General features: G+C 37.7%; 1 protein-coding gene across 1 annotated transcript in view; it reads right to left on the reverse strand.

The window, feature by feature from the left end:
* The window catches only part of LOC136877977 (alanine--glyoxylate aminotransferase), a 72,147-nt gene that overhangs the window by 33,236 nt on the left and 15,298 nt on the right, over positions 1-23,613 (reverse strand). The window contains exons 2-4 of the mRNA XM_067152048.2: positions 23,251-23,443; positions 2,941-3,106; positions 964-1,119 (exon numbers count right to left, since the gene is read on the reverse strand). Coding sequence (XP_067008149.2) covers positions 964-1,119; positions 2,941-3,106; positions 23,251-23,443 — 515 coding nt within the window. The remainder of the gene's footprint in view (positions 1-963; positions 1,120-2,940; positions 3,107-23,250; positions 23,444-23,613) is intronic.

Consider the following 23,613-nt stretch of genomic DNA (forward strand, 5'->3'; position numbering starts at 1 on the left):
CTGTATTTCACCCTGGTAAAATAGATGTGTCTTTTGAAGAATGTTCTATTATTTCCTACTTTAAAAGTAGAAAGTTCAAGTGAATTTTCATAAACTGAATTGAAAATTTATAATTGATGACAGTGAATCATAATTTAGAATCAGTCGTAAGACTCTCATATTTTATAAATACATCTGAAGATAGGAATCTAGGAAAGAGGATAAGAATTAAGATAAGGATAAACATAATGACAGATAAATGTAGGTAGAGCAACTGAAATAAGAGACCAGGTAAAATATAAACAAGAAGGAAAACTAGAACAAATTTTGCATATTCATACAACGCCTCCAGTCTCTGTAGAGTAGATGAGCATCACATCCTCCTTCCCAGCTTCCTGTACTCAGGTGTATGATCATAATGCCCCTTAAGAAACAATACCGCATATCTGACAGTGCTGTTCATGTCCAATATTTTCCTTAAGTCTGGTCATGCCCCCGGGCCACATATTGATATGCAGTCCAACAGAACAATTTTTGTTGAGTTCATTTTCCTATGCACTTGTGTAAAGAATAATGAGCTTTAAATACATTATACTATAGGAGGGGGTTATGTTATGCAAACATACATTCCTACATTACCGTACAGTAAGGTTTATTTTCCTTTACACACGTGGATAGGAAAATGAGCTCAACGAAAATTGTTCTGATGGACTGCATACTCGTATGTGGCTGAGAGGCCATAAGGTACTGCAACTGCCGTACTTCTACAGGTATCTGGTATTTCTCCTGTCTTCTTGGTGCAGTGCAGAAAACATGCACACACGCTCTCCTGTTACTCCTCCCTGATAGTGATTCCCAGTGATGAAGCAGGAACATAATGGATAGGAAGAGCATTATCAGATATGTGTTGTTGTTTCTTAAGGGACGATATGCTCTTATATTTCCTTTGTCTATTTTCTCTAGATTTTATGTATATATACTTACAGAGCCCTTTGGCTGTATGATATAGGAGCAAGACCAGCAGGACATCCTAGACCTTTCTGAGATGATGAAAATATTACATCAATCTTCCACTTGTCTGTGAGTACTGGAACATTTCCTACAGATACCACAGCATCTACAACCAGCAAACAGTTGTATCTGAAAACAAAAATATTACAGTGCAATTCATTCTGCATTTAACCTCAGTGGACAAAAAAAAAAAAAAGTTTATGGATTTCAGTACTCTTAAAATGTTAATAGACTGCACCAAGATTTTGTCCTCCAACCTTGACCACAGACCATGAGTACCTAACCAACTACACTACTCAAGTGACTGTAAATATTGGGTGGAAGATTGATATGCTTCATTTAAATCCAAACCATCCATTTTCCTTTCTCTAATGCTCTTTAAAGTATTTTCCTAAACTGAAACAGGAGTTGCATGCTTTCATCTCTCTAATGAATTAGCAGATACATTCCTCAATTTTAATTTCTAGGAAAGTAGAATCTGTCATAACACACACCTAAAATACCAGGACATCTCCTTAGATGGGACACTTTCCTACAAGGAATATCTAATAAAGACAATAATTACTATCAAATTGTGGCACTGAAGATAACAAATGTGAAGCCAGAACTGGTTTTAAGGTGAGTACAGAAAACTTTCTCAAATTTACTAAAGTGTCAAAATCATATGCAGCAGAAACCAAGACAGAGATGAGAGTGGAGCACAGGCAGCTGAAATGAAATTCCTGAGGAGTATGGTACTGAAGAAAGGAGGGATAGAGTGAGAAATAAAGACATACAAAAAGAGATAAATGTGCAAAAACTAAATGACAAACTGGAATAGAATAGATTGAGATCATTTGGACATGTCAAGCAGAAGAAAGAAGAAAGGCTGCCAAGGCAAGAAGTGGAAAGACAGATGACAGGAAAGAGAGTACGAAGAAGACCAAGATTATGATGGATGGACTCTGCAAAGAACAGCATAAGAGAATGGAACCTGGACTGGAACACAGTGTTGGATGAGAAATGGAGAAGAGACAGGATGAAGTGGAGAGGAACCATATTTTCCCCCACCTGGTGTCAGCTGGAAAAGGGGAAATGATGATGATGATGATGATGATGATGATGATGATGATGATGATGATGACGATGATGATGACGACAATGACAACTAAATACTTTGGGATGAAACATTTCTGTTAGTTTTCAAGATCAGCTTGTACAAAGTTTATCTGGTACCTATATTGACGTATGGTTTGGAAGCAGCAACACTTAGTGGAAAAGAGTCGTCTTCAGGCATCAGAAATGAACTTCCTCATTCTTTTCTACAAAAAACAAAAATGGATAAAATAAGGAATGTGGATATCCAACAGCACGAATTGAAAAAAAGCTTGCTGGAGACCCTGGAGTGCAATGTAATTGTCACATGAAAAGGTAGGCCTCTTCAAGCATACTCTGACCATGGCATTCATGAGAAGAGACCAAGAGGAAGATGTGATGTTTGGGAAAAGTAGATTTTCAAGGACCTTGAAATTAGAGACGTAAACTGGCGTTGCATATATGAACAATTCTCCTAACAATTTTAAATCTGTGGATCAACAGGTTAAACTGGAGGAGGCTTGTACACAACTGTACCCAGCTTGTTGAAGCAAAAAAATCATGATGAGGATGATGATGAATTATTTATGAACTTTGTTCCTTGAATTGATTAGGTATGTGAAGTCCCCAAAAGAAGGGATGGGTCACTGTAAAGGTACAGTAACTACATGTGTCTACCCAGTTTCTTTTCCCACTCTATGCCACTGCATATATTTCTTCTCTATATAAAGAATGAAAGTAAAGAAAATTGAATATGTCATGAAGAATAACATTACAATTGACTTTTAGCAATCTTTTTTTGTTTCTGCCTTCAGTATTTTCTTACTGTTCTTCCAGTAGTTCAAAATAGTAGTTCAACCTATACAGATATCTTACTTGTGACACAGGTCTCCAAGACCCTCCATTGGCTGCATCACTCCTGTGGAAGATTCACCATGGACTACGAAGAAGAGAACTGGATGATACTTCTTTAGAGCTTCCTCCACTTCAGCTAGAGTGAACACGTCACCAAGATCCTTTTCTAATTTTTTAACTTGTGTTCCTGAAAGAAGATGAACTCTCTTTTTTACATGCTTAAAATAATTCCATTTAGTAAATATCAGTCCATGTATTAACTAATGATTATATAATCAACAATAAGAGAAAATCTGAATAATTCAGTATTCTATGAGTGAAGATAAGTACTCTATGGGAAAGAAAGAAAGAAAGAAAGAAAGAAAGAGAGTAAGAGAGATATGAATGAACAGATTCTGAATTAATTCAGTGTATATTCTCAGGCCAAAATTTTAACAGTTGAGAGGTCTTAGATCTCCTACAATTCCTACATCAAGAGTGAAAATTTGTCAAGATGGTCCCTCAATGAGAGTTGAAGCATGCCCTCCTGATGAAACTTGGAAGCAGAAATAAACTCATTGGGGGCTGATAAGAAATGGAAGTAGAACTGGAATTGATGAAGATAGAGCCAGGGTCATTTTTTAATTTTATTTTTTAGCTTTGGCAGCAGTACTACCTAGAGCACAGCTCAGCTGACACAATGACACTCAGTCGCAAGCCGGTATAACGCGGGTCTTTCCTCCCCACTACATCGTGGCAATTCACATTTGTAGAAAGCTACTTCTAATGAGACTATTAGTCTAAAACCATCCGACTTATTGGCTGAACGGTCAGCGTACTGGCCTTCGGTTCAGAGAGTCCCGGGTTCGATTCCCGGCTGGGTCGGGGATTTTAACCTTAATTGGTTAATTCCAATGGCACGGGGGCTGGGTGTATGTGTTGTCTTCTACATCATTTCATCCTCATCAAGACGCGCAGGTCTCCTACGGGCGTCAAATAGAAAGACCTGCACCTGGCGAGCCGAACCCGTCCTGGGATATCCTGGCACTAAAAACCATACAACATTTCATTTCAGTCTAAAACTTATCTGGCATTACATTTGATGTTCAAAATGACATCCCTCAGCTGTCAACATGTTTGACACCTCATAAACAACTTTGCAGACACTCAATGAATATCAGCCCACGTGATGTTCGAAATAACTTGTGCCATGTTCTCTTGTGTAAGGGTGGTTCACATACACGTTTTCCTTCAGCATCCCCCAGAGGTAATAATTACAGGGATTTAAATCAGGATATCTAGCAGGATAGTTCCCCGCACAGTCTTCCAAAGCTTCCCGTATTATCTTCATAGACCAATTAGCAGTGTGTGCCATCACATTATGTTGCATGAAGTAACCAGTATTCCTTTCTTTCTTCTTCCATCAGCTCTTCAAAGAATGGTCTGAGAATGAGGTCTATATATTGGTAAGCATTCATTGCAAGAGATAAATTTCATCTTTAAGCCCGTAGTGTCACCTTAACAGCATGATGATATTTTCAGGTAAAAATTCCACTTTTACACTACACTTGCTTTTATTCTTTTCAGAATATTTAAAATAAGAACATTTCTCCTTAGTAATAATATCATATTCAGAAAATTGTATGGGCCTGAAAACCTCCAAACTCTGTGATATATTTAAATCATACCAATTCAAATTATATGGAGAAATAACAAATTATAATTTATATTAAAGATGGACAACAGACAATGGTATGGTAAATGGGGTGAAAAGTCCAGTTGTAAGTCTCACCAAGAAAAGAAGTCCTCTCAGTTTTAATTACCCTGTTAGTGGAGAGAAAGTATCTCATTGGAATCATTGTAAGTAAGGCTTACCTATGTGTTAATAAAAAGAAAGATCTTCTTTTGGTTAAATACAGTAATGATGATGTAAATAGAAGTTATAGATTTATTCATATGGTTATGAGGGTATTTAGGGGTTGTAAAATGAATATAAAAGAGATGGTGTATAAATCACTGGTACAAACACAATTAAAGTATGGTTCCAGTATATGGGACCCTCACTGGGATTACTTAATTCTAGAACTGGAAAAGATCCAAAGGAAAGCAATATGATTTGTTCTCGGTGATTTTCAACAAAAGAGGAGTGTTATGAAAATGTTGCAAATTTTTGACTGGGAAGACTTCTGAGTAAGGAGAGGGGCAGTATGTTCCGAGCTGCCAGTGGAAAGATAGCGTGTAATGACATTAGTAGTCAACTAAGCTTAAATAATTCTTTTTTTAAATGTAGGAAAGATCATAATATGAAGATAAAGTTGGAATTCTAGAGGACCAATTGTGGCAAATATTTTATGGATTGGAATAATTTGCCAAGGGAGATGTTTGATATATTTTCAACTTTTCATTTAAGAAAAGACTAGGTAAACAACTGATAGGGAATCTGCCACCTGGCTGACAGCCCTATATGCAGATCCTCAAATATGAGATTATCAGGCATCTTGGTCCTGACACTGTGTAGTATAATTCATTAGATGTAATTCAAATCCATATGAATATTTCTTCCACGGAAATCAAATGCAATTATGGTACAATACTATTATAAATTCCATCAAAATCTACTAGCGGACACAAAAGGAAGATAATATGTGTAGTAAACAATATTTGTATTTAAATAGAGTGATGGCATTGTATGTCAAACACTTGAGGTTGTATAAATGAATATTCGAAGAGTTATTTTTATCAGACCTGAATACAACACCACATAAAACAAATCCATAAAGGATGGTCCTCTGCGTCCATATAACCTGAATTCATCATTATATAAGTCATTTTGTAGAAAATAGATGTACTTGAGTTGCACAGGTCAATTATTTCGTATTTCGAACAGAGTGTTTCATATACCAAACTGCAAAGGTTTAATTATCAGATGGGATTTGTAGTATACCATACAGCAGCCTTTTATTTAACGAGCATACTTATTATTAGATTTATTAATGTTTTCAATATCCATGCTTTTAAAAACATTGGAACCAGGCGAGTTGACCGTGCGGTTAGGGGCATGCAGCTGTGAACTCACATCCAGGAGATAGTGGGTTCGAACCCCACTGTCAGCAGCTCTGAAGATGGTTTCCCGTGGTTTCCGATTTTCACACCAGGCAAATTCGGGGGCTGTACCTTAATTAAGGCCATGGGCACTTCCTTATAATTCCTAGGCCTTTTCTGTCCCATCACCACCATAAGACCTATCTGTGTCAGTGCGATGTAAAGCAAATAGCAAAAAAAAAAAAAAAAAAGAAACATTGATAGGAAATGAAATGACCTATTTTGAACTACAAATTATTAAGGCACTAGCAAATGTGTCCATGCTTCGCTACGGTTTTCTACATCGTATACAGATTTCTACATAAATTACTTTACACGTGGTGATTGAGATTTTATTAAATTTCATGCCACTTAGCGTCATCTAAGAAATGCCATGGGGAGGTTCCCATACTTCCTTCTCCATGTAAGATGTGATTTGTACAGCTGTGATGATAATGGCAGGCCTGCCATTATAACGAAACTTCCCAAATTGATTGTGAACTTCAGTCGGCAAGTGAGCCTGCCTTGTCTACTGCCGGTCAAAATCAATTTGGGTAGTTTTCCTTAAAATGGCAGGCCACCTTTCCTACTTCCAGACACATTTCAGTTGAGGAGCTATCATTATAATGGCAGGCACCTTCATAACTGCCAGTTAAAATTGAGTTATGCTGTTGTCATTATAATGACAGGCCCTTTATCCTAATGCCAGTCAACTTACTGCCAGTCAATCTCGAGTTAGTGAGTTTCAATTACAACAGCAGGCCACCTTGCCTAATGCCAGTCACATTTTAAATGGTTAAACTTGTTTATAATAGCGTTCACCCTTGCCTACTGCCAGACAGAATCGGGTAGGGGAGATTTGAACAAAATTGCATGTTCAATTGCCTTCTACTAGTCAAACCGAGAAGGAAATTCTTCATTAAAATGGTAGGCCCTCCTTACTAATGTCAGTTACACAGGAGTTGGAGAAGGACCACATTCCTAGTGCCAGTCAAAGTAGACGTGGGGAGAACTAATTACAACAGGAGACGCCCTCCTGTTGACAGTCAGTATCGATTTGTAATATATTAATAAAATGACAGAAACACTCTTTCTAGATCGCTACAAATCAACTGTAATGAACATAGATCGATATACGAAGGTATATGCACACTTACAATATAGCAGACATTCATTTACAGATTAATTGCTTCTAAAGATTACTTTTTTTTTTTTAAATTTATTATTATTATTAATTATATACAGTCGTATCAGCACACACTTTATTAAAACATAACCGGTTTTCTGACACTTTGGAAGCTATTTCCAAAATACAATCAACAGAAATAAACGAAGAAACTATAATGGTATCATATGATGTAACCAACATGTATTCCAACATTCTTATCAAAGAGGCTATAGGCTTAATAGAAGAAAATTTAAAGAACCAAGACAGACTAAGTCACATAGAAATTAACGAAATGATAAACTTATTAACTCTAATAGTAGAAAATAATTACTTTACATTCAACGGGAAGTACTACCAGCAAAACACAGGTTTACCAATGGGGGGTCCACTATCAGGTTTCTTAGCCAATATTTATTTAAATAATCTTGAGAAAACCATCTTGGAAACATATCAGAAAGAAATAAAATTATGGGTCCGTTTTGTTGACAGCACGGTAGTATTTTTAAATGGAGACCTCATTACTCCCGAAACATTTCTGGGTTGTTTGAATTTGCTTGACAGCAACATTAAATTCACTATGGAGAAAGAAATCGATAAAAAGTTAAATTTCTTGGACCTCAAATTAACAAAAACCAACAATAGGATAGATTTCAATATCTTTAGGAAACCCACACAGCCCATCACCACCATCAATAAAAACTCCAACCACCCTCGAACTCACAAGCAAGCAGCTTACAACAGCTATATTAATAGATTATTAAAACTTCCCCTGAGTAATGAAAACAAACTGAAATAAATTAGAATAATAAAACAAATTGCTAAAGCAAATGGCTACAACCCAGAAATGATAGACAATATTATACGTAAGAAGGAAAATGGAGAAAAAAAAAGAAAAACCATGAGAAAAGGAAGAAAAATCCGTGAACGTAATCAATTTGTAACATTTACATATTTTGGAAGTCAAGTTTTTAAAATCGTGAATATATTTAAGAAATTTCAACTTAAAACAGCTTTTCGAACCAGAAATAAAATATCAGAACATATATATAATGCACATAGTGTCAATAAAAATGATATATATACCAATTCGGGAGTATACAGGCTCACTTGTGACGACTGTAAAATGTTTTATATAGGAAGAACTGGGCAAACCTTAAATCAAAGATATCAAGAACATTTTAAGGCAATAAAGTACAACAGATATTCACCTTTTGCAGAACACATTTACAACAATAACTACAACTTTTTAGGGATCGAAAAGGACATGAAATTAATTTTTAAGGGTAATTATGGATTTGAATTAAATACACGTGAAAAAATTGAGATATTTTTGACACAAACAAGGGATCCAGATAAAATTTTAAATGAAACAGTCGCAAGCAATATTTTGTTTACAATCTTGAGTTGACGTAACATCAGGTGCATCCAACGGAACCTTGAGGTGACGTAACATCACGTGCCTGCAGCGCGGTTCCGGTCTTAAAGCTGAACATTTGTCAGTACTCGACCAACAGCCTGAGCACGAGGAAAAACCAGCCCTTCCTATAGTATGTCCATACCTTTTACAACAACATTGTAAGTTTATATGTATTATTTTCATACTTTTACACTTGTTTTTATCTTTTTCTTATTTTTACAGTTGATGTCAACAGGGCTACATTTTAAACTCATTTTAACCAATTTTGACGACACACTCATGTGAAATTAAATTTAAATTTTAACACTGATGATGGACCTTAGTGTCCAAAAACCGGTTATGTTTTAATAAAGTGTGTGCTGATACGACTGTATATAATTAATAATAATAATAAAAAATAACTACATCAGCACTGTTAACAAGAAATGGCTTTGATATTTTATAATGATTATAATTCTAAAGGATACATCATATCGACAGAAGGTTTGCATCATTTGTTCTACAGGTTTGGTTCTAAAAATGTTATCGTATCTCCCATATTAACAGGTTAGAATGAGTTAGAAAGTTTGAATAGGGTGGAATTTGGGTACATTGTGAACACTTTACATTATTTTACGCATACTTATATGCAAGCCAGAATCATGAAATTTGGCTCGCATATGGCAATTGGTCTTCCCAATGTACGCGCCAAACATGATGACTCTATCTTCACCACAAGTGTGTCAAATGATGAAATATACGTGCAAAAATCAACAAATTTATGAACAATCCAGAAATACAGCCAAATCTAACGTATAAGGGAGAGACATACGACAAAAAGTCATAGGACCAAAGTTGTAGATCACTCCATATTGAACAGAGGTTTTGTCATCCGTTTTGTGATACAACTTACCGTTTAGCCAACAAATACCTCAAAAGGAATGTCTGCCCAGTCATTAAAATTGCCTCCATATTTCCATATTTTTCAGGGATAAAAAGTGAAAAATTTGAACATCTTGTCATTCTTGCATCGGTTACAGGCTAAAATTTCACCAAATTTCAATTTTTCTAGCTCGTCTGGCAGATTGTGCCACCATCTTGATTTGGGGGGAAAGGGGATAAAAATTAGAAATACCTGAAACTTTCAATTTCAACTCCTATCACTCATAGTTCTAAGTAGAATCAACAATCTTCTTCTTCTTCTTCTTCTTCTTCTTCTTCTTCTTCTTCTTCTTCTTCTTCTTCTTCTTCTTCTTCTTTGTCTTCTTCCAAACATTCTGTCAATGTTTCATTTTGTGTAGAATATGAATCTTGAGTTGCATTAATGGATTTTCACACTTTTCCAGTACTCGTACAAATCTGGATCACTGTCTTTCCTCTGATCTTCTTCACTTCTCATTTTATCAATAAAGCTTTTAAAAATATGATGAGGCAGGAAGTTTTCATTGTAGTCAAGCACAATTTTCAACTTTTGATGGAGAGGGAGGACACTTTTTTCAGAGAAAAAGAAATGTTTTGGTTACATTCTTGCAGATGTCTTCCCAGCATGATCTTCAAACTATTTGCAACAGATTTGCTGTATCTACTTACATTAGAATATGGGGTGTAGAGGTCACCCTTGTGGAAACTACTTTTCACAATATCTGGTTTTAAAGATTCATCCCGAACTTTCTTTATTAATGGTCCAAACTTTACCTTGGTGACTGGTGCCTCCAGAATATGAATTTTCTCATCCACCAAAGCATTTTCCTAGGCACACTTCAAGGATGCAAACACACTCACATCTGCTGGTTGGAGAAGATAAGTTGCATTAGAGTAAAGAGAGTGTGACTGTATAGCATTGTCATCTTTCTTTCAAAGGTGACTCCCATGTCCATCAAGAAAAAGATGGACAGGAACTTGAAATTTCATTCTCTCAAGCTGATAGCTCAAAAATGTTTCTGACCTTCACTCATCCACTTTGCGTTTTTTTATAGATCCAAGTCTCAGGCACACTGTTCTTGACAGGTTGCTGTGGTCTGACATTGCTGGGTACAATCATAGTTGGGGTGCAATGCGCATCAGCATACAAGTTGCCCAGCAGAGTCATGTCTTCCTTTCCTTTAGATACTGCCATTATTTGAAGTTGTTCCCCTCTGTCACCAAGGTACTTCCTTGACATTTTGTGGAAAAGGAAGTTCATCTCATTGCAGATCCTCCCAGAGTCATCAATGATAGGTTTTATACTATTGGCTTCAAGATAGTCTGACAGTCTGGCAAACCAACCCTGTAGCCTCTCTTCTGAAATAGCAGCCCCACCCTTGCTAATAACTTCAGCTTTCTTCTGCTATAGACAAGGATGGCAGCTCATAAAACACCGGAACCAGGTTTGCCATGGACTGCTTTGTTTGAAAGGTGTACTTCCTCTTGTACTTAGTACAATCTTCTGAAGAGTATTGAGTAAATTTTTCCTCTTCTGTCATAAACCTTTCTTTGCCATGTTCATCACTCACTCACAAATGCCATCTTCTTCTTGAGGACTCAGGAATGGCTACCAGCTGAGAGTAGTTCCTATTTTCTGATGTCTAGAGGGTTTGTACAGTAGCATGTTAAGTTCTATGGGACATCTTGCAGGATTTTACTTGCTGAACAGCTTCAGTCAAAGAAGATGTTAAATACTGGTATTGTTTCTTTATTTGGAGAATTTTCTGTGCTTTCTTTCTTGCTAGTGGTTTTACGTCGCACCAACACAGACAGGTCTTATGGCGACGATGAGATAAGAAAGGCCTAGGAGTTGGAAGGAAGCATCCATGGCCTTAATTAAGGTACAGACCCAGCATTTGCCTGTGTGAAAATGAGAAACCATGGGAAACCATCTTCAGGGCTGTGGACAGTGGGATTCGGACCCACTATCTCCCGGATGCAAGCTCACAGCCACGCGCCTCTAACTGCACGGCCACTCGCCCGGTCTGTGTTTTCTTTTCATTAGGCATCTTTTTCTTCCCCTGAAAACCATATGACCTTGCTGTGGTGGGGTGGCTTATAAGTCCAAGTGAAGCAGATAGCCAAGCAGTAGGTGCAACCATATCGGATGGGTATCTGTCAAGAGACCACGCTAATGAATGGTTCATCGAAAGGAGGTAGTAATTTCTCAGAAGTTGCAAGGGTAGCAGTCTAGATAATTGATTTTATATGGCTGATTAATATATCTAACATGGCTAATCTATGTTGATACTGATACACAGTTAAAAGCAACGGGAAACTACAGCCGAAAAAATAGCTCCGGAGGACATGCAGGTTTCTCTATATGAATGATGTACTGATGATGGCTTCATCCTGGGTAAAATATTCCAGAGGCAAAATAGTCCCCCATTTGGATCCCGGGGTGAGGACTACATGAGAGTAAGCAATCATCAGGAAGATGGATACTGACATTCTGTGAGTCAGAGCATGGAATGTTAAAAGTTTGAATCATTGTGGTAGGTTAGAGAATCTGACAAGGGGAATGGATAGATTAAAGTTAGATGCAGTTGGTATAATGAAGCATGTTGGCAGGAAGAGCAGGATTTTTGGTCAAGTGACTACAGAATGATCAACACAAGATCAAACAGAGGAAATGCAGGAATTGGTTTAATAATGAATGAGAAAATAGGGCAGCGAGTAAACTACTGCAACAGCATAGTGAAAGGATTATTGTTCTCATGATAGACACCAAGTCAGTGCCCACCACATTAGAGCAGGTAATTTATTCCTCCCTAGTACTTGGTTCAAACACCACAAATGGCAGCTATATACATGAACTCTGACCACAATTTGTTGGTCATGAAATGCCATCTGAAGTTAAAAGGAAGGAATGCAAGGAGATGGGATCTAGACAAGTTGAAAGAAAAGAGTGTGAGGGATTATTTCAAGAATCGTGTTGAACAGGGACTAAATGAAAAGGCTGAATGACACACAATAAATGAAAAGTGAACAGTCATAAAGAACAGTAAGGCTGCTGAAAAAAGGTTAAGAAGAAATATAATCATCATCATCATCATCATCATCATCATCCTAAACCATCTCCAGTTTCCTGGGTGTGGTATATGAGCCTCCTCCATCTCATCCTGTCCTTGTACCATTCTTCCTCCACCAACTTGTCCCAATCATGACCTCTCAGCAGTACATCGCTCTTAACTAAATCTATCCATTTCCTTCATGGCCTTCCCATGGGTCGTCTTCCTTCTACCTTTCTGTCAAATTCCTTCCTTGCAATTCTGTCTACTGGCATCCTCTTCATGTGACCAAACCACTTCAGTCTTGATATCTGAATCTTATTGAGGAGAGAATCATCTATTCCTACTTCTTCTCTAATTTTCTCATTCCTAATCTTGTCTTTCCTGGTTTTCTGGATCATAGTGCATAGGAATTTCATTTCAGCTGCCTGAAGTTTGGAATTATCTCTATTGGTCAGTGTTGTGGTTTCGAGACTGTATGTAAGAATTGGTGTATAATAGGACTTGTACAATGTCATTTTTGTTTTCATGGGTATTTGCTCATCCCACAGCAGGTGTCTTTCCTGGTGGTAAAATTGTGTTGCCTTATTGATTCGATTGTTCACCTCATGTTTTGCTAGGTTGTCATTTGATATAACGCTACCCAAGTATTTGAAAACTGGAACTCTGCAAATAACCTTACTCCTTGTGGGTGGGGTTAACTTCCAATAAGTAACCAGGGGAACCTGACCCCTACAGAGCGCGTCCCCAGGTGGCGGATAGGGGGCCCCTACAGTATGTAGGGCTGGTTGAAATAACCAATACAACCCGCGGACCAACAGGTAGCCCAATTCCTGGGGGTTTTAAAATACTGGGACACCCTCTCTCCAGGGGTCATAAATATGGAGGGCCCTTGCCCTGGGATAAGGGTGAAGACCTCAACGGCATCTACGGCAGAGAAGATGGACTTCGGTACGGCGGAGATGGCGGAAGAGGCAACCCATCCTTCTGGGGTGTACAGATGGAACCTACTGCCTTGTAGGACGAGGAAGGCATCCTCAAAGGCTAAGGGAGTAAACCCTGAAAGAAAATCCTCTTATGCGTTAGGCCTAGCAAGTTAGCAGGAGAGTATTGAGTACAGTTGCTTTCAATAATAAAAAGAGCCTCGGAAAGAATATTATAGACCGGACTGACACGTCCTCTCAGACAATTGTAAAGTATGATGACCGTAAGGCTGATGATATACAATGTTCTGAAAGGAAACCCCAAATAAAACAGAGACCCAAATACCAAATTGGAACTATGAACATTCTATCATTAACTGGAAAGTTAGAAGAACTCCTAGACATGATGGATAGAAGAAAAATATCAATATTGGGATTAAGTGAGACCAAATGGAAAGGGATTGGAAGTAAGGCACTTCGTGGAGGTTATAAATTATACTGGAGTGGACAGGAGAAGGTAACGAAAAATGGTGTTGGATTCTTAATTAACGAAAGGACTGATGCTACAGCTGAAGTTATCTGCAAAAGTGATAGAATCATTAAAATGTTCATGAAACTGGAGAACACTAAGTACACCATCATACAAGTGTATGCCCCACAGACAGGCTGCAGTGAGGAAGACAAAAGGAAATTTCGGCAAGACCTGGAAGATACAGTTAATGAGGAAAGTGTCATTATTATTGGAGATCTAAATGCGCAAGTTGGGGTAGACAGACTTGGGTACGAGAACATCATTGGTCCACATGGATTTGGACAAAGGAACCCAGAAGGAGAACAACTATTAGATCTATGCAGAAGAAATGATCTTACAATCAAAAATACATTCTTCAAAAAAAGAGACAGTCACAGAATAACAACGTACAGTTGGGATGGCCAGTATAGAACATTGATTGACTACGTAATCACAAATAAAGATGGTGGCAGGTACATCACAGATGTAAAGCTCATCCCTAGTGAAAGCACGGACAGTGACCACAGATTGTTGGTAGTAGACTTCAAACATAAGGCAAATGAAACGCAGAAACTTATTACGAAAAAACCAAGGGTTAAAACTTGGAAGTTGCAAGAAGTCCAAATAAAGGAAGAATACAAACTAAGGATTCAACAGAGTTTGCCGAAGTGTGAAGTAACCAGCGTTAATGAAGAATGGAAGGCCTTCAAAGACACCTTTGTGGGTGAAGCCAAAAACCTATGTGGAGTTACAAGTTCTATCAAAAGAAAAAAGGAGACACCATGGTGGAATGATAGAGTGAAAACAGCGGTGAAAGAAAGAAACCAAATAAAGAAGACACTGGACAAGGAAAAACAAAAACAGGGACAAGAACGAAATGAACAAGAAATACAAAGACTTCAAGGAGTATACAGGAACAAGAAACTTGCTGTAAAGAACATTGTAAGGGAAAAAAAAGAGAAGAAATGGAATGAGTTTGCAGACAAACTGAAAGAGGACAGTAGAGGAAATATGAAATTGCTATACAGAGTAGTGGAAAACAAGCGAAGGGATCAAGAGACCATAAAAGCAATAGAAAGTGATGATGGAACTCTGGCACAAGAAGAGGGAGAAATTAAACAAGAACTCAAGATCTATTTCGAAAAGCTGCTGAATGGAGATACAGAAAACATAACAATGGATAGAGGAGAGCCAAGTCAAGGAACCACAACTGAACCACCAATTACATGGCTTGAGGTTGAAAATGCGCTCAAGAGCATGAAGAAAGGAAAGGCAGTGGGCATAGATGAACTAAGTGCAGATATGCTGAAAGCAGCGGGAGTTCCAGGAATCCAATGGCTCTATAGACTGCTCAACAAGATATGGGAGGAAAATACTATTCCTGAGGACTGGAAGATGGGCATCATTGTACCTCTGTTCAAGAAAGGAAGCCGACGAAAATATACTAATTACCGTGGTATCACACTACTGTCTCATGTCCTGAAAATATTGGAAAAAATAATAGAGACCAGAATCAGAGATATTGTTGAACCAATTTTGGAAGAAGAGCAGTATGGTTTCAGACCAGGAAGGTCAACTACAGACCTTATATTTGCAATTAGAATGCTAATGGAAAAATACTGGGAGAAGAACAAGCCTTTATTTCTAATATTTTTGGACATTGAGAAAGCATACGATAGTGTACCAAGGGAAAGAATTTGGCAATGCATAAAAGAACTTCAAGTGCGAGACAGCCTCATAGACAAAGTGAAAATGTTGTATAGTGGGAACAGAAGCTGTATTCAAGTAGGATGTGGTTTGTCAGACTGGTTTGAAACAAAGAGAGGAGTGCAGCAGTGCACCTCATTGTCACCACTTCTATTTATTATTATAATGGATGTAATAATGAAATCTATTAAAAGGAAAGAACATGGAGATATCAAAACCTTTACATTTGCAGATGATGTTGCGATCTGGAGTGACTCAGAAGAGGAATTGGGAGGGAGAATACAAAGCTGGAATGAGGAGTTTAAGAAATATGGTTTAAACATCAGCAAGACCAAGACGGTGGTGATGAAAGTGTATGGGGAAGGAGCAGAACCAATAGTCATGTTAAATGAAGCTCAACTGGAAGAAATATAATATCAGGTAATAATCATTGGATAACTCAAGAGATATTAGACCTGACGTATGAATGTTGGAAGTATAAGAATTCAAAAATTGAGGAGGGCAGAAAAGAACACAGAAGATTAAAGAATGAAGTAGATAGAAAGAGCAGGATAGCTAAGAAAGAATAGCTGAAAGAGAAGTGTACGGATATTGAAGGTTGTTTGGTCTTAGGAAAGGTACATGCTGCACACAGGAAAATCAAGGAAACATATGGAGAAAGGAAAACCAAGTGTATGAATATTAAGACCTCAGATGGGAAACCACTTCTGGGTAAAGCAGATAAAGCAGAAAGATATCAAGAACATATTCAACAGTTTTATCAAGGGAAAGAAGTAGATGATTAGGTTCTGGAAGAAGAAGAGGCTGTTAATGCTAATGAAATGGGAGACCCAATTCTGAAGTCAGACCTTGACTTAGCTTTGAGAGACCTAATTAGGTACAAGACATCTGGAATTAATGGCATACCCTCAGAATTACTGACTGCCTTTTGAGAAACCAGCATGGTGAGGTTATTCCATTTAGTGTGCAATATGTATGATACAGGAAAATAAGTACAAGAAAACAGGTGCTGACAGCACCATTAGTTTAGTATCTAACGCCTGCAATAATTTTAACATGTATTATTTAGAGAAGAATCGAAAGACTAGTTGAAGTTGCGTTGGGAGAAGATCAGTTTGGTTTCAGAAGAAATGCAGGAACATGTGAAGCAATGCTGAATTTACATCTGATCTTAGAGGATCAAATGAAGGACAAGCCCTCATACATGTTGTTTGATAATGTTGATTGGATGAAGCTATTTGATATTCTGAAGGTGATCGGGATCAGGTCCCAAGAAAGAAGAATTACTAAAATCAGTCTAGAGTGATAAGAATTGAGGGCTTTGAAAATGAAGTAGCAATCCAGAAAGGAGTGAGGCAATGCTGCCATTTGTCCCCTCTCATTTCAGTGTTTGTATAGGTTAGAAGAGACAGTAAAAGAATTTGAAGCAGAATCTGGGAAGAGCATCTCAATCCAAGGAGAGGAAAACAAAACTCTGTGATTTGGCAATGAACTTGTCATTTTATCTAAGTCTGCAGAAGATCTGGAGAAATTGCTGAATGGTATGGACAAAACAAAACAAAAGTAATGGAGTTCAGTCAAACAAAGTCAGGTGATGCAGAAAATATTAGATTAAGAAAGTCTTAAAGGAAGTACTGTGGATGAATATTGTTACACCCCCTATGGACTGGGCACACAGACAAAGCATACACCAATGGTATCCCCTGCCTGTTGTAAGAGGCAACTAAAAGGGGCTACCAAAGGATGATGACTAGGGCCCGGATTTTTAGGTTTTAAACTATTTTATTCCTTACTAGCTAACTGCAGTATTTTAACTTACTTATCCATTTCATTACCATTGGAGTAAATTACTCGAATCTTATAAAACCTAAAAATAACTAAGATGTTAAAACCTTAAAACTGAGCTCGATAGCTGCAGTCGCTTAAATGCGGCCAGTATCCAGTATTCGGGAGATAGTAGGTTTGAACCCCACTGTCGGCAGCCCTGAAGATGGTTTTCCGAGGTTTCCCATTTTCACACCAGGCAAATGCTGGGGCTGTACCTTAATTAAGGCCATGGCCACATCCTTCCTACTCCTAGCCCTTTCCTATTCCATCATCGCCATAAGACCTACCTGTGTCGGTGTGACATAAAAGCAACTAGCAAAAAAAACAACTAAATGGGCTATTCAAGACAGTATTACGTTATTTTAAAATAGAAGTACGAAATATTAGTTAAATTGAATGATTTTTTAAGAAATTAATATTATGCACGACTTTTTGAAATTACTTCATGGTTTGGAACTGGAAGTGGTTTGTAAGTATAACTAGTGCGAGCGAAACAATGTGATATGATACTATTCCTCTAGGGTACAGCACAAATCAAGAGACAATCCCCTGGCGTTCACTGACCTGTATCTAGCAGGTACAAGCCCGCCTAACTTGCCAGCTGCAGTGCATCTCTCATTGTGAACAGTCGACTACTGCCAGCTACGGCACTGTTCACTGTTTAGCCCTATACACATTATTATGCGACAGACTAAAATTAATTTTCCCTATAAATCAAGTTATTATTAAAGGCAGTTTAAGAAGCTTACGCATCTGAGAAGTAATGATGCCTAAAGGCAAGTCATCTCGAAGTTGGTTGATTCGCCAGCGGATTGGTAACGATCCGGACTTTACTACAGATGGCAAAATTATATTTTGTCAAGTCTGCCAAAAGCAGGTAAGGAATTATTTAGCATACCTCCAATAAAAAAAATCCCCATTACTGTAATGAAAAGTAAGTTTTATAGAAAATTATAAATGAGTTAACATAAATATTATGGGCACTCATAAGGCGAATGCTGCAAAGCAAACCTCGGATGAGTAATAGTACAGTAAGTGCAATTTTTAGTGATTCCTGGTTTTACGGGGGTGAGGAGTAAGGAGGGAGCTCTCCCAGTTCCGGTAATACTGCCAAATTCAATGGAAATTAAATCTGAAGTGAATCGATAGTATGATGGATGGATGTGAATTTTCTAAAACTTTATTATCTTAGCATGAATTCTCTGAAATATCACTTCTACAATTGCCACTGCTACCTGCAGTACTATTAATTCTCAGACATATCACTTCCACAATCGTCACTGCTATCTGGAGTACTATAAATTACAATCTCGTCCATGGCTATTTCCATGACACCGTCGTGCCTCCAATATTCCCCTTCCAGTTCTTTCACTTTTCTGCAATACCCCTCCCAATCTGTGGCAGATACTAAATGGAATGCCCCGATGGTCATTCACCGTAAGTTAAACTGCTGACATGTCTCCTGTAATATTGTGTTGTTTGAATTCGCGTTTTATTATTGCCCATGTCAATTCAATGGCATTCACATCACAGCTGTATGGGGGAAGATGAAGGACGACGTGACCTGTTTCACCAGCCATGACAAAGAACAGTCTGCAATACTTCAGGGAGAAGAAATTACTGACGAGGTACCATGGGGACCGAGAGCTATTGCTTCAACGAAGCTTGCTCCAATGATTTCTTGTTGTGTGGAGTGTACATTTTCCTGCTATAAGAATATTTTGAGAGATAACAGAAAAAGTTTTACTCTGAAAAATCTGGAAAGGATTTAGTTGTACAATGTAACAGCAAGTGAAAACTGTGTTCTGTGCTGAAAATGTTTCTTGATGCATTGGAAGTGACAAAAATTTAACCTACATGAACCATTTATTGTATTTGCACATAAATATTCTTTGTTATTTTTAATTTCAGTTGGTATGATGTATTTGAAAAGCTTTCATTAAGCCACTCTGTCCCATATTTAGAGAATATTTTGAAATGAGTGGTATAGTTTTGTACTAGAGAGGTGTGAAGTTTACAATAAAGTACAAAAAAGTTTGAATGAATAGTATAACTTTAGTAATGATTGAAATGATCATTAGAAACTATTTCAGGAGGATAAAAAACTAAAAAAAACTAGTTTGAGCTATTAAAAAACTAAAACGTGGTTTTTAAGAACCTAAATATCCGGGCCCTGATGATGACATTAGAACCACGAGATTACTTGTGATTAGTACAATTATGTGCAGAACACCATGGGTCAACGTTACTTGTGACTAGTTCCACCTTGCAAGGAAAACCTTCGGTCTACATTACATAGGAACAGTACCATTATGTGAGGAACACTACGGATCTGGGCGTTGCTTGTGATAAATATAATCATGTACATTCCACTGGTCAGTTCCACTGTGTTCAGAATGGGTCTGCATTACAAATGAGCAGTAGCATTTTATGAAAAACACTGTGTCACTTCTGATTAGTATATATATATATATATATATAATCGTATGGCCTCAGCTACCGTGTGCAGACATTTCAATTTGACGCCATCTGGCTGTCTGCTCGTCAATTTCGACGTTCCGTTTTACTCTAGGCCCCCATTGGCAGACCGAGTAAACCGAAACTCTCTTGGGCGTCTATGGCTGAGATTTAATGAATTTTGTCGGGTAAACACCAAATGTGTCACCAGAGATCTTTTACATGCCGACATTGTACGACATGGAGTGTCGAATGGACTTTTTTCCGCCCTTCAAAAATCCGACTACCTCTGCCGGGTTTGACCCGCTATCTTGGGATCCGGAGGCCGACACTCTACCGCTGATCCACAGAGGCAGCTTTCTGATTAGTAACACTATGTGAGAAAAACCACGGGTTTGGCTGGCGCCTGTCATTAGTAACACTATATGATGAAAACTATGGGTCTGCATTGCCTGAGAGTAGTACCATTATGTGAGGAACACCATGGGTTTGTGTTGCCTATGGGCATTGCCATAATGTGTGATACACCGTGGGTCTACATTGCCTATGATCAGTACCACTATGTGAGCAACACCATGATATATGGCCTGTGATTAGTTCCACTAAGGGAGGAACCCCATGGAAATACTGGCACCCGTGATTAGTCCCACTATGTGAGAAACACCGTGAGTCCACATTATCTGTGATTAGTAGCACCATAGGTGGAACACCATGGTTCTGCTTTACCAGTGATTAGTACCATTATGAGGGGCCGGTGACCTGGATTTTGGACCCATTTAGATAAGTATCATTCCAGTAATTAAGGCATCGTGAATTGGATCCACTGATTGTTTTTGTTTCACAGTCATTTTTCATCACCATTCATTTGAGATTCTAGTCAGTGGATACATTTTCAAGATTTAATTTTAATTTTGTTCACCTCGAACCATTAGAGGCCAATGACCTAGCTGTTAGGCTCCTTTAAACAACAAACATCATCATCATTGAATATTGTTACTTGGGTGGTAACATCATTACCAATTGCAGAAGAAAGGAGTACATAAAATGCAGACCAGCACAAGCTAAGAAGGCCCTCCTTAAGAAAAGCCACTTTGAACATTGATATAGGAATTAGAAATACATTTTTTAAGACTTTCATTTGGAACATGGCATTGCATTGAAGTGAAATATGGATGAAAACTAGCTCAGAGAGAAAGAAAAAAGAAGCTTTTGAAATGTAGTGTTACAGAAAAATGTTGAAGGTGAGATGGGTATGATGGGTATGATCTCTGAGAGGAGATCAATTTAGCTAAATTTAACCAGAAGAAGAGATAGAATAATAGGATACATCTTAAGACACCCAGAACTTATTCAGTTAGTTTTTAAGGGAAGCGTGGGTGATAAGGACAGTAGGGGTAGATCAAAGTATGAATACAACAAGCAGACTAGAATGTGGTAGTTACAGTGAAATTTAATGTTAGCAGAGTATAGGGTGGCATGGAGAGCTGCATCAAACCAGCCTATGACTGATGGCTCAAAAACAACAACAACAACAACTTAATTTTAACCATGCTTAAACTCTGAACAATCATTAACGAAAATCAGATAAATGGGATTGTGTATAAAGGTCACAAATCTCTTCATATGGTTATGAGGGAATTACAGGTTGTGGTAAGGATGTAAAAGTGAGGGCATATAAATCTCTGGTAAGACCCCAATTGAAATGCGATTCCAGTGTATTGGATCCTCACAAGGATTGCTTGATTTGAGAGCTGGAGAAAACTAAAGGAAGGCAGCTTGATTTGTTCTGGGTGATTTCTGACAAACGAACAGTGCTACAAAAATGTTTCAAAGTTTGAGCTGGGAAGGCTTGGGAGAAAGGAGATGAGCTGCTTGACTAAAACAGTATGTTCTGAGCTGCCAATGGAGATATGGCATTAGTGGACAAATAACTCTGAGTAGGAGAGATCACAATATGAAGATAAAGTTGGAATTCAAGAGGACTAACTGGAGCAAGTATTTGTTTATAGGAAGAGGAGTTAGAGATTGGAATAATTTATCAAGGGTGAATTGTCAATAAATTTCCAAATTCTTTACAATTATTTAACACTAGATAAACAACTGATAGGGAATCTGCCACCTGGGTGACTGCTCTAAATGCATTGATTGATTGATTGATTGATTGATTGATTGGTTGGTTGGTTGATTGATTGATTGATTGATTGATTGATTCATTCATTCATTCATTCATTCATTCATTCATTCATTCATTCATTCATTCATTCATTCATTCATTCATTCATTCATTCTTTCATTCATACCTTGGTAAACCAGGGAAATAAGGATGTATCTGGATCTCCGTGACTTGCTAATAATGCAACAATCTCTCTATATTTCAGTTGACTGTGAAAGAAGTGTTTTGCCCTGCGTTTTCAAATTTCCTACAGAATCAACCTGTGGTTCATCTTTGAATGATGTATGAAATATATATGTAAAGTTTTTAATATCCTTAGTGTAGAAAGAAAAGTGTGTTGGATATTTAGAGGGGATTTGATATTACAGTGCCAACACCCTACTAAGAGAAAGAGGTTTTTAAACATTTATATCATAAATTTCATTTCATTTCCAGTGTAATTTGAAATAAAAAATCAATATAATTAAATTTTTAAAAGAACAAGAAACAAAAATATTCCCATGAATATGTTTGTAGTTTATGTGTTTTGATTTGGATGACAGCACTATTAATGACTTAAAATTCTACTTTTCTAGCTGTTTAACATTACTCTAAGAGAGTAATACTGGGATATGTAAAGGATAGAAATTAGTAGACAGTGGTCATGACCTTAATTAATTAGGGTACAGCCCCAGCATTTTCCTGATTTGAAAATGAGTAGTCATTCAAGACATCTTCGGGACTGCCAACAGTGAAGTTAAAACTCACCAACTTCTAAAGTGTGAGGTTATAGCTATATGGCTCATTCTTCACAGGCAGCTCTTCACAGCAGGACTATGATGGCACTAACCCCCTGTGAGTGGGGGCGATAGAATAACACCCATGGTAATCCCTACTTGTCGTAAGAGGTGACTAAACGGGCCTCAAGGGCTCTTAACTTTGGAGCGTGGGTTGGTGAGCACGGGGCCTTTAGATGAGTCCTGGCATTGTTTCCACTTACTTTCGCCAGGCTTCACTTCCATTTTTTTCCTCTGATTATTGTTATATAGAGGATGGTTGCCTAGTAGTACTTCATCTTAAATTAATAGTCATGACTACTGACTGCACTGTATGGATGTTAACTTCTAGAATCAGAACTATTATCTGAGTACTGTACCATATCGTTCAGCAATGTCTGCTGCTCTGAGAGACCACATTCCATTAATTCCAATGAGAACTACCTCCCCTTGCTCTGCAGTGTTGCATATGGCTGCCTCTGCTCCTCCATTGCCAGAGGCACTAATGACCATGGTGAGAGGATTTTTAGTCTGGAATACATACTGAATTCCTTCTTTTACTTCATCCATAATCTGTAAGAAATAACATAATAGATTAAACATGTATGTTTCTAAGTGGTTATAGATTCATAATTCTTTCCATTAACATATATATTTATTATTGTTTCATAATGAGACTCAATAAACAAAATCTAAAAGAATGGTAATTGGTTGAATGTAAAACAGACATTTTATAAGAGTGA

Source organism: Anabrus simplex, chromosome 1 (genome assembly GCF_040414725.1).
Source record: "Anabrus simplex isolate iqAnaSimp1 chromosome 1, ASM4041472v1, whole genome shotgun sequence".
In the NCBI taxonomy this organism is placed as follows: Eukaryota; Metazoa; Arthropoda; class Insecta; order Orthoptera; family Tettigoniidae; genus Anabrus; species Anabrus simplex.